General features: G+C 39.9%; 1 protein-coding gene across 1 annotated transcript; it reads left to right on the top strand.

Annotated features, from left to right (window-relative positions):
* Positions 1-576: 576 nt before the first annotated feature.
* On the top strand, positions 577-1,435 carry LOC107789381 (uncharacterized). The gene is made up of 2 exons (XM_016611175.1): positions 577-582; positions 662-1,435. The coding sequence occupies exons 1-2, from the start codon at positions 577-579 to the stop codon at positions 1,433-1,435; spliced, it is 780 nt and encodes a 259-aa protein (XP_016466661.1).
* Positions 1,436-14,647: the final 13,212 nt, after the last annotated feature.

Raw genomic sequence — 14,647 nt, 5'->3', positions numbered from 1 at the left:
ATGTAGTAGGTTCAGAGGATGGCCATATATTGTGAAATTTGTGGAGAAGGTCACATGAGTGACCAATGTTCGGTGAATGCAGAATATATTTATTATGTAGGCTAGCAGAGTAGAGTTCCAATGAACCAAAATGCACAATATGGGAACACTTATAATTCCAACTGGAGGAATCACCCGAACTTCTCATGGGGTGGAAATCAAAGTCAAAATCAAAACCAATACAGACCCCAAGGAAACTATAACCAAAGACAGACACCACCACATCAAGTAGAAGAGAGCATAAATGATTTATTGAAAAAGTTGTTACTTGACAACCAACAACTTAGAACCGACAATCAACAACTTTGGCTTGACAATAAACAACTCAGGCAAGTAGCCTCCAATCAGAATGTTAGGCATGTTGGAGCACTCCCAAGTGACACAGAGAAGAATTATATAGAACATGTGCAAGCAATAAATCTAAAACGTGGGAGAGAATTGGAGGAGCCTCCTTCACAAAAGCTTTAATCTGAAAGAGAGTTGGTGCATAAGCCAGTAAAAGAAGCTAAAAAGAAGGATAATGAACACAGGCAAGAGATGGAGGTAAGGCCACCACCGCCTTTTCTAAAAGGCTGCAAAATATGACTCTAAGTACAAAAAGTTCTTAGATATCTTGAGACAGGTGCGTGTGAATCTACCTTTCGTAGAAGTGCTGCAAGAAGCTCCTAAATATGCTAAGTTCTTGAGAGACATTGTGGCTAATAAAAGAAGGTTAATAGATGTTGAAACGGTTGCACTTACTGAGGAGTACAATGCTAGACTACAGAGTAAGCTCCCGCCTAAGTTGAAAGATCCCAGTTGTTTTAAAATTGCCTTGGCGATTGGAAAACACGAGGTTGGTAGAGCCCTATGCGATATGGGGACAAGTATTAATCTGATGCCACTATCAATGGTCAAGCAGCTTGATCTTGGAGCACCTAGGCCTATTACTATAACTCTACAGCTAGCAGATCGATCATTAGCAGTTCCTGAAGGAATTATTGAGGATGTGATGGTACGAGTTGGGAAGTTCATCTTCCCCACTGATTTCATTATTCTTGACAACCCGGCAGATAAAGAAGTGCCTATTATTTTGGGGAGACCATTCCTAGCTACTAGTGGAGCAATTATTGAAGGGAGGGAAGGAAAGATGAAGATGAGAGTACATAATGAGGAAGTCACTTTTAATGTGTACAAGGCGCTTAAAGTTTCCAACCATTATGAGGATTTGTGCATCATCTCAGCGGTAGAATCGAAGTTGATAGAGCAAAATCTTTATGTGGAGCCTACTGGCATGGAAAAATATCGAGTTATAGAAGTGGTGTTGCGAGTTGAACGTGTGAAGGTAAAAGAGAAAAGAGTGAGAGAGGAAATAGGAGATCCTCCTAGAGTGTGCAAAAAGGCAAAACTCCATTAAAAGAGGAGGAAGCGAAAGCGCGTAGCCTGAGTAGAGTAGCAGATTCGTGCCTCGACTCTAAATAAAGCACTTGTTGGGAGGCAACCCATCATGTATTTTATTTATTTATTTATTAACTTTTTTATTATTTTTTTAGTGTTACATTTTGTTTGTTTTTATTTTGCAGATTAGGGAAAGTCTGAGCACCCGAAGTTGAAGCTAATGAGCATATTTGAGCTTAAGTATGGTTTCATCCTAACCCTTAATATTAATCATCATATTTCTACCTAGGCCCTAGAAGATCTCAGGGAGTATTTCTTATCCTTGTAATAATATTTTTCTCTATGGGGAGGACTATGCATAACATAAGTGTGGGGTGGGGGAACTACTCTCTGAGTGTACTTGTATAAATTTTTTTCATTAGTTTATTTAGAACTCGTAGTTAGTAGTAGTCTAGTTTAGAGTAGTAGTAGACAACCACAAAAATAAATATCAGAAAAAGCTTAGACTTTCCCGGACGATGGATCTCTTGGACAACTTTCTTGAGGAATTAAAGTCCGATTAAAAATACCAAAAAGACTTTTTTTTTAGGATAGTTAGGTAGTATCCCTTAGTTTGCTTTGGGGCACAGTTTCTTTTCCAAGGGTGTAGCTTGAATCGGGTATTTTGATTTTATCTTTTTAGGAGTAGAATAGGAAGAAAACTGAGTTGCTCTAGATTTTCGTTGGCATGTGTGGTGCTGGGACATTAGGCTATGGCATGCGCTCTATCTTCCTGTTATATTTGATTTGAATTGTGATGGCTAAGTAAAATAAATAGCATAATCTGTAATGCCTATTCTCAGTTGTTTGACTGGTATGTCACCTAGTGCATTATTTCTTAAAACTCTCAACTATATGTGCTTGCTTGACTTGAGAATTGAACGGAACCTTCTTGATTGAGCTATGTGCAATGTGTGTGTGAGGATTTGTAATATTTTATGATATCCTATGTAGTCTAGAACATTCCTTATGTGCTAATCGAAGCAAAATCATTAAGTTGTACTGGTCTAGGAGATGACGTAGGTAGTTTTTTTCCTCAATCATAGATGTGTTGTCACTTACAAATAAAATTAGGAGGGCTAATCACTATTTCTAAATATATCTTACTCGTCCCTTAGCCTGCATTACAACCCATAAAGTCCTAATTGAACCTAGACCTGGCTAGCTTAGATTAGTAGAGATGTACACTACGGTCAAGCTTCTAGTACGACCACGGGATGTATAAGAATTTCTTTGTGAGAGTGAGCAAATTCTGTTCAATTATGTGATGTCCTTAATTTATGTTAAAAGTGATATTTGAATGTGTGGACTATTTCTATATTCACTCTCTTGTTTGTTGGCGAGGGCACATGATCTCGTGAGGGATTGGTAATGTTGTTAACTTATCTTATTGGGTGAGTGCGCGAGTTGAGGATGCTTAGTGGTAACGAGTTGGCTCTTGAGGTAGTTGGTTATGGGTAGGTTTTTTGAATTGGTTAAATTGAAATGTTTATACTTGGGCATGTTTAAAATGGGAAGAAAGTGAATTTCATAGGTTCATGCATGATGGCCGGTATCAACCCTAGTCAAAGGTAGAGTGTATGATTGAAAACAAAATTTAAGTTGTTCCTCCAGAGTTGATATGTACTTTGTTGGGGTATAGTTGATAGTTCCATTGCTCGAGGGCGAGCAAGAGTTTAAGTGTGGGGTGTTGATATTCGGCTTAAAGTATGTATATTTATATGCATATTGCCTCATATTTTTCTCATATTTTGTGGAATTTGGATTTGAAATGTAATAATTTATTCTAATTCTTGGTATTTTTATGTGTAGAAGTCACTCGGAGGCATGTGCGACGAAAGTGCAAGATTTGAAACAAAAGGGAACAAAACGAAAAATAGGCCAGTGCAGCGCCTTGGGTAGTGCATCGCACTACCCCTGGCGCAATTTACAGATCTGAAAATTTGGCTAACAGGCCAGCGCCAGGGCTAGCGCACCATGCTACCCTGGACGCTGGGTGATGGCAAGTCTCCTATTTTTCACGGGATAAGTTATTTCAGTCCTACACACTCAACCCGTATAAAAGGAAGTCTAAACCTATTTTGGAGGGGGGGACGCCACTTTGAGAGGTAAAAAAAAGCACGGAACACTCGGGAGCACGAAATTCATCAATTCTTCCATCCTTCATCTAATATTCATATCTTTTATGGTTAAAAACAATATTTTGATTATTGTCATTAACATGAGTGGCTAATAACCTCATTATTATGGGTTTATGGGTCATCATTGACTATTGTAGTTTGGCGATTGATTGTTTTGCTTGAATTATCATATTAATTTGTTTATTAAATCTTGCACTTAATTATTCTATTGCGTAGCTAACAATAGGATATTATCTACAAATTTATAGTTGAACTCGAAAGTGGGAACTATAGATTGCATATAAGATTGAAAAGAGTAAGTTTTTGAATCTGGGCATCGGAGAATAGATTGCCTATTAGAATAATCATATTCTAGTTGCCTTACTTGGTTATTTTAGTAGGATATACATGCACCTTCTCGTTAATTCTGATTCTATAGATATATAGTCTTAGGTTGGATTAAATAGGCGACCAAAGCGTTAAAAGAACTTTGCGAGTATAATAAACCCTGTTAATCAACAAATTAGATAAATCAAGTGATTAAATTAACCGGAAGAACTCAATAGGAGGGACATTAATCTCATAACCGCGATATTCCCATCTCATTGAATTGTTTCTAAGTGTTTGTTTGCTCTACTTGCGATCTTATTTTCTTATTTGCTTATTAGTTTCGTAGTAATTTAGTTAATAAAAATCACCATCATTTTCTTCACGACCACTCGAGTAATAAATTTATATATAGTTTAGATTAGACAATACTTGATCATAAATCTTCATGGGAACAATACTTTCTCATCACTTTATTATTTGTCGACCGCGTATACTTGCTTCTGCATTTGGACCCAACAGTAGCTACTGTTGCTGACACCATAGGGTACATGTTCTGTTGTGGGACTCTACTAAGAAGTCTAAGGCAATCCCTCTCGAGATTGCCCATGACTCCACACTCGAAACAACCCTTCCTATAAGGCTGCTGACCCTAATAACCCGAATAACTGCCTGTGCAACCCTGTGCAGATGGAGCACGGTAAGAACTCTATGCCGACAGTGTACTAAATGATGACTGAACTGGGCGAGCACTGTATGAACACTAGCTAACTGATGAACCATGAGGAATTTGATGATCTGTCAGAGCGGGCCTAAAAGGAAAATCTCTGTTGTGATAAGACTGTCCTCCAGATGAGGCACCACCAAAACTGCCTGAACCATGGGGCCTCTTACCCTCCCACTCCTCTTGCTCAAACCTGCAAACGTGCTCCAAGTGTCTAGCAATCTCAACAACCTGTGTCAAACCTAGCATCCGTCTAGGCCTCTCGAGCAAAAATTGTAACGTAGTCCATAGTTGAGGCCATCATTGAACCTCATGATCTTCTCCCTTTCAGTGGGAGCCAACCACACTGCATGACGTGCCAAATCTGCAAATCTTATCTTGTATTGGATCACAGTCATACCCTCTTGGCGTAGCTGCTCAAACTCTCTATGCAACTCCTCTTTGCGATTCTGTGGGAAAAGCTTCTCTAAAAAGAGAACTGAGAACTTGCCATGTAAGTGATGCTATGCCAGGTGGTCTGCCTGACTCATTGGTCTGCAACCATCTGTAGACTACCCCTGTCAGCTAAAAAGTAGTAAAGTCAACTTCACTAGTGTCCACAATACTCGTTGTGCTAAGAATCCGATAACACCGATCTAGAAAACCCTGATCATACTCTCACTCTCCTCTACTAAACTAGGGAGGGCAAATGAAATCACTCCAATCTCTTCTACTCCTCATTAGTCATAGATGGTCCAACCTCGGCCTGAGCAGCTAACTAGCTGAACTGGTATCACCCCTAGTGTCTGATTACCCTGAGCTAGATGCTTCGGTGTACGGGCGGTGGGAGTCTGGGCTCCTCCCCTAGCTTGTGAGGTAGCTGGTGCAACTGGTATCACACCCACCTAAGACAAGCTTATGTATACACTCAAAATGTAGGTCGAGGCCTCTTGAAGACCAGTATAGCAATAGGTACAGCCGATGTCTAAGATGGTCCTACCGGCTCCACAATATCCGGAACCTGCTCCTCCACCAGAGCAACTGGTGGCTCCACAAGTACTGCTATAGCTGCAGTGCGAGCCCCACCTCGACCTCTACCGGCCTAGGCCTCTCGCAGCCCTGACAAGTGGCACTGGTTCCTACATGCCCGATCCGGCTGAACATGCCTTACCATATGTGATAGAATAGAAGAGTAAAAGTTCAAACTTATGAAATAACAAATCCGCAAGACAAGAATGCAAGAAAGTGGAAATTTTCCTTATAATTTGGTAGCCTCTCAAAGATAAGTACAGAAATCTCCGTATCGATCTGCAGGACTCTACTAAACTTGCTCATAACCTGTAGAACCTATAAACGTACTGCTCTGATACCAACTTGTCACAACCCAAAACCACCAACCGGTCTTGATGATGCTTAACTCACTCTCTAGGCAAGCCAATATAACAAAAGAGAAGCATAATTATAGAAATAGCAGGAATAATACAAGTCTAATGCCAATAACATGAAATAACTGTGTCAAAATACAATATACCCCAATAACTGGCAAATATAGTGTCATGAGCACTAAACATAGGTATAAGTATGGAATACAAATAGCTATGTTGTTTGAGTGAAAATAATAGTACTAAAAGGAAAGAGACTCCAAGACTGCGGTGGAGATATAACTCTACCTCGTCTCTCCAATGTGCTCACAACAATACCTCACAGCTATCCACATCGCAATCCAACACCTAGATATGCACAATTAAGTGCAGAGTGAAGTATGAGTACAATTAACCCCATGTACTCAGCAAGTATCATAACTAACCTCGGCGAGGTAATAGAAGTATGAATTACCAATGATACTCAATATTCACCTGTACAGTTCATAAGTCTAACAAGTACATAACAATGATATGATCAAGTCATAAACCACAGATAGAACCACCTTGGTGCACACAATAACTTAATATACTCTACTCAATCAGCAATCCAGAATGTGACTAAGATATGCAGATAAAACGGGAAAAAAAACTAAGGAAATTGTAAGCAAAGAAGAAATGCAATAATCGAATCAAAACACTGGCAAGTCTTTCCTCATACCGCATGTACACTATCAAGAAACAAATATGAGAGGGTGAACCTATGGGGATGGATCCTTATCCACACGTTGCACGACGTAGTCACATGCTATAAATATTAGCCGCACAGCGTATTCATATGATAATAATCACAATCCTACAGCGTAGTTACGTGCCAATAATATCAACCGCACAACGTAGTCACATGACAACAATCACAATCGCACGGCCAAGACACGTTCCATTTGTCACGCCCCAAAACCGAGGAGCGCGACCGGCGCTCAACCGAGTGAACCCGACCGAACAAGCCTGTTCGATTTCCTTCTACCCAAACTCATCCACGAATGAAGATAATACATATTTTCATTAATTAGACAAAAAGGTGTTCATGTTCACAATACCAATTCATTACCAATAGTTCCATCGTTTTTAGTCGTCTTAACTAGAACAAGTAATACAACCATAACATAACGTAGTTTGTCTTTCCCAGCACCAATACACAACCCACACTATGTCTACGGAGCCTCTATATATAAAGAAGAGTACAATGATAATGCCGGCAACAAGGCCCCGGCTATACCTCAAACCGAATACATAAAGTACAAAAGATACATGACCCCGGAATGAAGTGGGGCTCACCGAGTCAGCTGGGAAGAAGGTGTACTGCTATCACTGATCAATATATCCTACTGTGGAACCACCTGCATCCATTTAAATATGCAGCGCCCCCGGCAAAAGGGACGTTAGTACCGTCGAATAGCACTAGTATGTATAACTAAACAGTCCCTCAATAGAATAACAAAAAATTCAAACAAGATTATCATAATATCAATGAAAGCCTTAATTTAGGATCAAGACAGTGTTCAAATTAATTATCATATCTCACATTGGGATATTTTTAGTATTGATATACCATTGTCCACAATACCATTATTCACAAAACCAGTACTACCGTACTCTTAGCAAGGAGTCCGATCACGACCCGATCGGCTAGGCCATCTCATTAGATACATCAACCACAATTTCTCTCAATATCAATACCACCATCTTTAACACGGAGTCCGATCACGACCCGATCGGCTAGGCTATCCATTAGGGACATCGACCACAATCACATTTCCAAATTATAAATTTCTAGCACAATCACCACCATGTGTGTGGCATGGTGTTCGATCATGACCCGACCGGCTAGGCTGTCTTATTTGAGACATTAACCTTTTATATCAATCATCGCATTTCGTATTACTTTCACATCTTTTCATCTCATTGGCACTAATGGCCATAATTATAAGATCATTCTTGGCACGTTGGCCATATTCATTATTTCATGTTCATCTTATCAGTTTCAATTATCATCATCATCATCAACAACAAATACAAATCAAATCAAGGTGTGTAGTACACATGTGAGCAATTTAGAGTCTAAAGCACATAGAGATATTTCACAAAATTTAGCATAATAGCCTTCATTTGAACTAGACTTAAAGTCGAAATATTATTAATGCATAGCCCATATTTTAACACATCCTCAATTGGTATCATAACATGAATAAAGCATTTGGGATGCTTGTTGAACATATATCTTTTAACTCAATCTTACTCGGAATAGCCAGTTTCATAATGAATCACTCGGGACTTACATAATTTACATGAATATTGTGTGATTCAATTCTAAGAGAAGAGTTTAGCCAACATACCTCACTTGAGCTTCCTTAAACTCTAAAACGTTCCGGAATTCTTAGAAACTTCAATCTATTGTAGAAATATAAAAATTTGAATCAAAATTTGGAAGATGATCATGATTCTAGCTCACTTGAGCATTTTATCAAACACTAGATGTGCATAAGGTTTCAATGTCCTTTTTATGAAGGATTCCATCATCCCACAACCCAAGCTTTACCATTTTTAGCTCAACAATCTTCCTACACCCTTTGATAACATATGCATGTAAAATAAATAACTCTCATGCCCAAAAATTACCTTGCTAGTTACCCATTTTCATAAGATTTCGAAATTAGGGTTTAGGGTGTAGAATCTTACCTCTGGGATGAAGACCTAGTGAGCTTCCCTTCTAAATCTTCCAAAACTTGAGCAAGAATTGAAAAAAATTATTGAAGAACATCTTCTCACTCTAGGGGACTCTCTCTCACTCTAAAATATCAGATTATGGCTAAAAAATGGCCTAAAGAGTATATTTAACGAAATAGGGTCGGGTTTTAAAACCCAAAAATGGAACTCCGGAACAGTTCTGCGGTCACATAATTACTGATAAAATGATCAAAAAGGTTGTATGTGTATGCAGTCACTATGCAGTCCGCATAACTGTTATGTTATCGCATAATGCACCGCATAACATTTATGCGGTCGCATAGTCGACCGCATAATTGCTTCCAACTAACCCAATTAACTGTCTCACTCTACGGCCATTATGCGGTCCACAGAGTGATTTTGCGGTCGCATAATGGACCGCAGAAATGCACTATTCCGCCAAACAATTTCTTTTAGTTTACTGTGCATTGTTCAACCATACTTTCCTCAAACACATAAGCCTAGTCCGGCACCATGAAACATTATTTTCTTTGCAAATTTTACCCTGCTTTACACTTAAGTTCTTCAAAATTTTCCGGGGTGTTACACCAATACTCACAACTGTATGACCAATTCACGTGCCAACAAACACAGCTGCACGACCAATTCATATGACAACAATCACAACCACACGGCGTGGTCACATGATACCAGTCCAATCCGTAACAAATAGAAGGCAAATATACAAGAATACATGTATATGAACAATGAATATCCAATTTCATGCTCTTGGACTAGTACAAGTGACATGCTAAGTGTATGCATGTGCAAAGTATGCTATCCAAGCTCAAATCGAGCAATTACACCTCGAAAATAGCAATTATCAGGCTCATTCGGGAGATTAACCTCTATATAACCTCATACATGGTTCAAATAGCTCATAAAAGGCGTACAACTATAAGAAATATCACAACATGAAGCTTAGCAATCAATTCAAGGTATATCGTAGCCTAAGCACTACCCCGAGCATGAATAATACCTCGGTGGATGCACATGAGCTCAACCCCATACACGTGCGCCACCCATAGCACATAGGTATCAAAAATAATTCAGGCAACTAAAACCTCAACCAAGTTTAGGTAAGATACTTACCTCAAGCAAGTTAAATCGGTACTCTAAGAAGCCCTTCCCACGTGAGTCAACTTCCGGATAGCTTGAATCTAGCCAAAATAACTTAATAATATCAATAGAAGCCATAGGAAATAAGCCCAAACAATAAACCCAAGTATTGGTTCAATTATGCAAAGTCAACCCAAAAAGTTAACCCCAGGCCTGCACCCAGGAACCCGATAAAACTCACAAAATTTGAATACCCATTCCAATATGAGTCTAAATATATGTGTTTCATCCAAATCGAACCTTAAATCGACCCTCAAATCATAAATTTTTACTTTAGAAAACGTTTTACTAAAATCCCAAATTTTATCACTTATATTTATAAATAAATCACTAAACTTAAGGTTAGAATCATAAATAATAAAAAAATATTCGAGTACAAAATACTTACCCCAATCTAGTTCGTTAAAATCCCCTCCAATATCACCCAAATCCGAGCTCTATATCTCAAAATGTGATAAAATAATCAAAACCCTTGAAGTAGAGTACTTAAATGATTTGCCCAGGCATACACATCGCGATCGTAGGAACTACGTCGTGATCGCGAAGACAAATCCCAAGCCCAGCTACTGACCCTTCTACGCAAACGCAAGGACACCCTCGCAAATGCGATGCTCAAAGTTGTTAAGCCTTTGCGAACGCGGTTGCATCCTCAAACACATAAGCCTAGTCTGGCACCATGAAACATTATTTTCATTGCAAATTTTACCGGGCTTTACACTTAAGTTCTTCAAAAAATTTCGGGGTGTTACATTCTCCCCCGCTTAGGATCATTCGTCCTCGAATGAGGGTTCAAAACCTGTTATTAACATCTTATGCAACTCAGTTGTTGCATACCACATTCGAGCAGCCCCAAATTTGACTAACTCCCAAAATTTCCAAAAATTTCGCCAGAGTTTCCTTTGTAACTAGGCCTATCCACCTGTCAGAGAGCCCCAGAAACACATCCTAACAACATATACATATGCCAACGACGTAACATAATACAAAACAACACTAAATGTGGCCTCACAAGCAATTATATTACCAGCACCGAACACCCTTAACAACAAATGTACAAATCATACGTAATTTATAGAAAGCAACTCTTAGAATTTTTCATAGATCACAACTTTATAAATACATAGTCATTCAAACAAATAAGGATACTTTTTCTTCATTTCTTCCTCGGCCTCCCAAGTAGCCTCTTCAACCTGTTGGTTTTGCCACAACACTTTCACTGAGGCAATTTCTTTATTTCTCAATTTTCGGACTTGCCGATCAATAATAGAAATCGGAATCTCTTCGTAAGTCAATCTCTCATTTACCTCAATACTCTCGACCGGATAAATGAGTGTTGGATCTCCAACCACTTTCTTCAACATAGACACATGAAACACCGGGTATACTAATGACATCTTAGGTGGTAGCTCAAGCTTGTACGCCACCTTACCGATCTTCTGAATGATTTTGTATGGTCCGACATACCTCAGACTCAATTTCCCTTTCTTATCAAATCGCATTACACCCTTCATGGGGGAAACTTTCAAGAATACCCAGCCATCTTCTTTGAACTCCAAATCCCTACGACGAACATCTGAATAGGATTTCTGATGACTCTGAGCAGTCATCAACCACTCCTTAATGATTTTAACTTTTTCCATAGCCTGATGCACGAGGTCTAGCCCTATCAACTCTGATTCCCCAATTTCGAACCACCCAATGGGAGATCTACATCTCCTACCATATAAAGCCTCGAACGGTGCCATCTGAATGCTAGCATGATAGCTATTATTGTATGCAAATTCTATAAGTAGTAAATGATCATCCCAGCTACCTTTGAAGTCTATCACACAAGCACGCAACATATCCTCAAGCGTTTGAATAGTCTGCTCTGCCTGCCCGTCCGTCTGCGGGTGAAAGACCGTACTAAGATTCACCTGAGTACCCAAACCTTGCTCAAATTTCTTCCAAAAATTAGTAGTAAATTGTGCTCCCCGATCAGAAATGATGGAAACTAGGTTGCCATGCAACCTGACTATTTCTTTGATATACAACTGAGCATACTGCTCTGCTGTGTCGGTAGACTTAGCCAGCAAAAAGTGTGCTGACTTCGTGAGTCGATCCATAATCACCCAAATTGAGTCAAACTTGCGCGGAGTGCGCGTTAATCCTACCACAAAGTCCATGTTAATCATTTCCCATTTTCACATTGGAATTTCTATGTTCTGTGCCAACCCACCGGGCCTTTGGTGTTCGGCCTTCACTTGCTGACAATTTGGACATCTTGCCATAAAATCCGCCACATTCCTCTTCATATTATTCCACCAATAGACTTCCTTAAGACCCTGATACATTTTCGTAGAATCTGGGTGCACGGAATACCTAAAAGTGTGAGCTTCAGTCATAATTCTTTCCCGGAGACCATCCACATTTGGAACACAGAGTCGCCCTTGGTACCTTAGTGTACTATCATCCATGCCAAGAGAAAAGGCCATGGGCTTATGTTTATGAATCCCCTCTTTCAACTGCACCAACAATGGATCGTTGTATTGCTTCTCTTTGACTTCCACAACAAGCGATGATTCAGCCCTATTTTGCACAATTACCCCTCCTTCACTAGAGTCCATAAGACGAACTCCCAAACTAACCAATCGGTGAACTTCTTTGGCCAATGGCCTTTGATATGCCTCCAAGTGTGCTAAGCTACCCATAGATTTTCGGCTAAGAGCATCCGCCACAACATTAGCCTTCCTCGGATGGTACAAAATATTAATGTCATAATCCTTGAGTAATTCAAGCCATCTTCTCTGCCTCGATTCAATTCCTTCTGTTTGAAAATATATTGAAGGCTCTTATGTTCCGTGAATATATCAACATGGACCCCATATAAATAATGACGCCAAATTTTCAATGCAAATACCACTGCTGCAAGTTCTATATCATGTGATGGATAGTTCTTTTCATGATTCTTGAGTTGCCTAGAAGCATAAGCTATCACCTTCCCATGTTGCATTAATACATAGCCAAGCCCGATTCTTGAAGCCTCACAATATACCACAAATCCATCTATACCCTCTGGTAGAGTCAACACAGGTGCCGTAGTCAATCTTGCTTTCAATTCCTGGAAACTCTTTTCACAAGCATTTGACCATTGGAACTTAATTGCCTTTTGCGTCAATTTAGTCAATGGAGAGGCAAGAGTAGAAAACCCCTCCACAAACTTTCTGTAATATCCAGCCAAGCCTAAGAAACTGCGAATTTCTGTTGGAGTTGTAGGCCTCGGCCAATTCTTCACAGCTAAAATTTTCTAAGGATCAACCTTAATTCCTTCACTAGAAACTACATGACCTAAGAATACAACTGATTCAAGCCAAAATTCACACTTTGAAAACGTTGCATATAACTGGTGCTGATGCAGGGTTTGCAGAACTACCCTGAGATGATCGGCATGGTCTTCTCGACTTCGTGAATATACAAGAATATCGTCAATAAACACTATCACAAAAGAGTCGAGGAATGGCTTAAAAACTCGATTCATAAGATCCATGAAGGCTGCTGGGGCATTTGATAGCCTAAACGACATTACTAGAAACTCAAAATGCCCATACCGGGTTCTAAAAGCTGTTTTCGGAATATCTCAATCCCTGATCTTCATTTGGTGATACCCGGATCTTAAATCAATTTTGGAGAAGTACCTGGTACCTTGCAATTGATCAAACAAGTCATCTATCCTTGGCAGTGGGTACTTATTCTTTATTGTGACCTTATTAAGTTGCCGATAGTCAATACACATTCGTAGTGACCCATCTTTCTTTCTTACAAAGAGAAAAGGTGTGCCCCAAGGCGACACACTAGGTCGGATGAAACCCTTTTCTAACAAATCTTTCAACTGTTTCTTTAGCTCCTTCAATTTTGCCGGTGCCATTCTGTAGGGCGGAATAGATATAGGATGTGTGTCTGGCATGACATCAATCCCAAAATCAATCTCCCTGTCAGGTGGGATCCCAGGGAGTTCATCCGGAAAGACTTCCGGAAATTCATTCACAACAGGCACAGACTCAAGTGTAGGTGCCTCATCATCGGTGTTCGTAACTCAGACCAAATGGTAGATACACCCCTTGTTGATCATTTTCGTGGCCTTAAGGTAAGAAATAAACCTACCCTTCGGCACTACATCATCACCCTTCCACTCAATAACTGGCTCATTTGAAAATTCGAACCTAATAATCCTAGTTCGGCAATCAAGCTTGGCAAAACAAGAATAAAGCCAATCCATCCCCATTATCACATTAAAATCGACCATTCTCAATTCAATAAGATCGGCCACGGTGTCTCGACCATGCAATGTGACAACACAATCCCTATAAACCTGCACGGCCAAAATGGCTCACCAACAGGAGTAGATACAGAAAACAGCTCATGAAGATGTTCTGGTTCTATCCCAAATTCCATAGAAACATAAGGCGTGACATATGACAAAGTGGAACTGGGATCAATAAGAGCATATACATCATGATATTGGACGGTTAATATACCTGTGACAACATCTAGAGAAGCCTCTGAATTTTGGCGACCCCTCATAGCATAGAAACGGCCAGATCCTCCCGAACTTTGTGCTCCACCCCTAGCTGCACCACACCCTGCGGATGTTGAAGTGCCTCGAGCTGGAGGAGGTGCTGTGGATGTAGTAGCTGTAGAACTAGCTGGCTGTGTTGGGCCCCTGCCCGTACCCTGGCGGGATGAATGACAATCCCTCTGAATGTGACCCCTAAATCCATATATGTAGCATATGGGTA

Source organism: Nicotiana tabacum, chromosome 14 (genome assembly GCF_000715075.1).
Source record: "Nicotiana tabacum cultivar K326 chromosome 14, ASM71507v2, whole genome shotgun sequence".
Taxonomy (NCBI): Eukaryota; Viridiplantae; Streptophyta; class Magnoliopsida; order Solanales; family Solanaceae; genus Nicotiana; species Nicotiana tabacum.
This window is presented reverse-complemented; position numbering and strand designations above follow the sequence as displayed.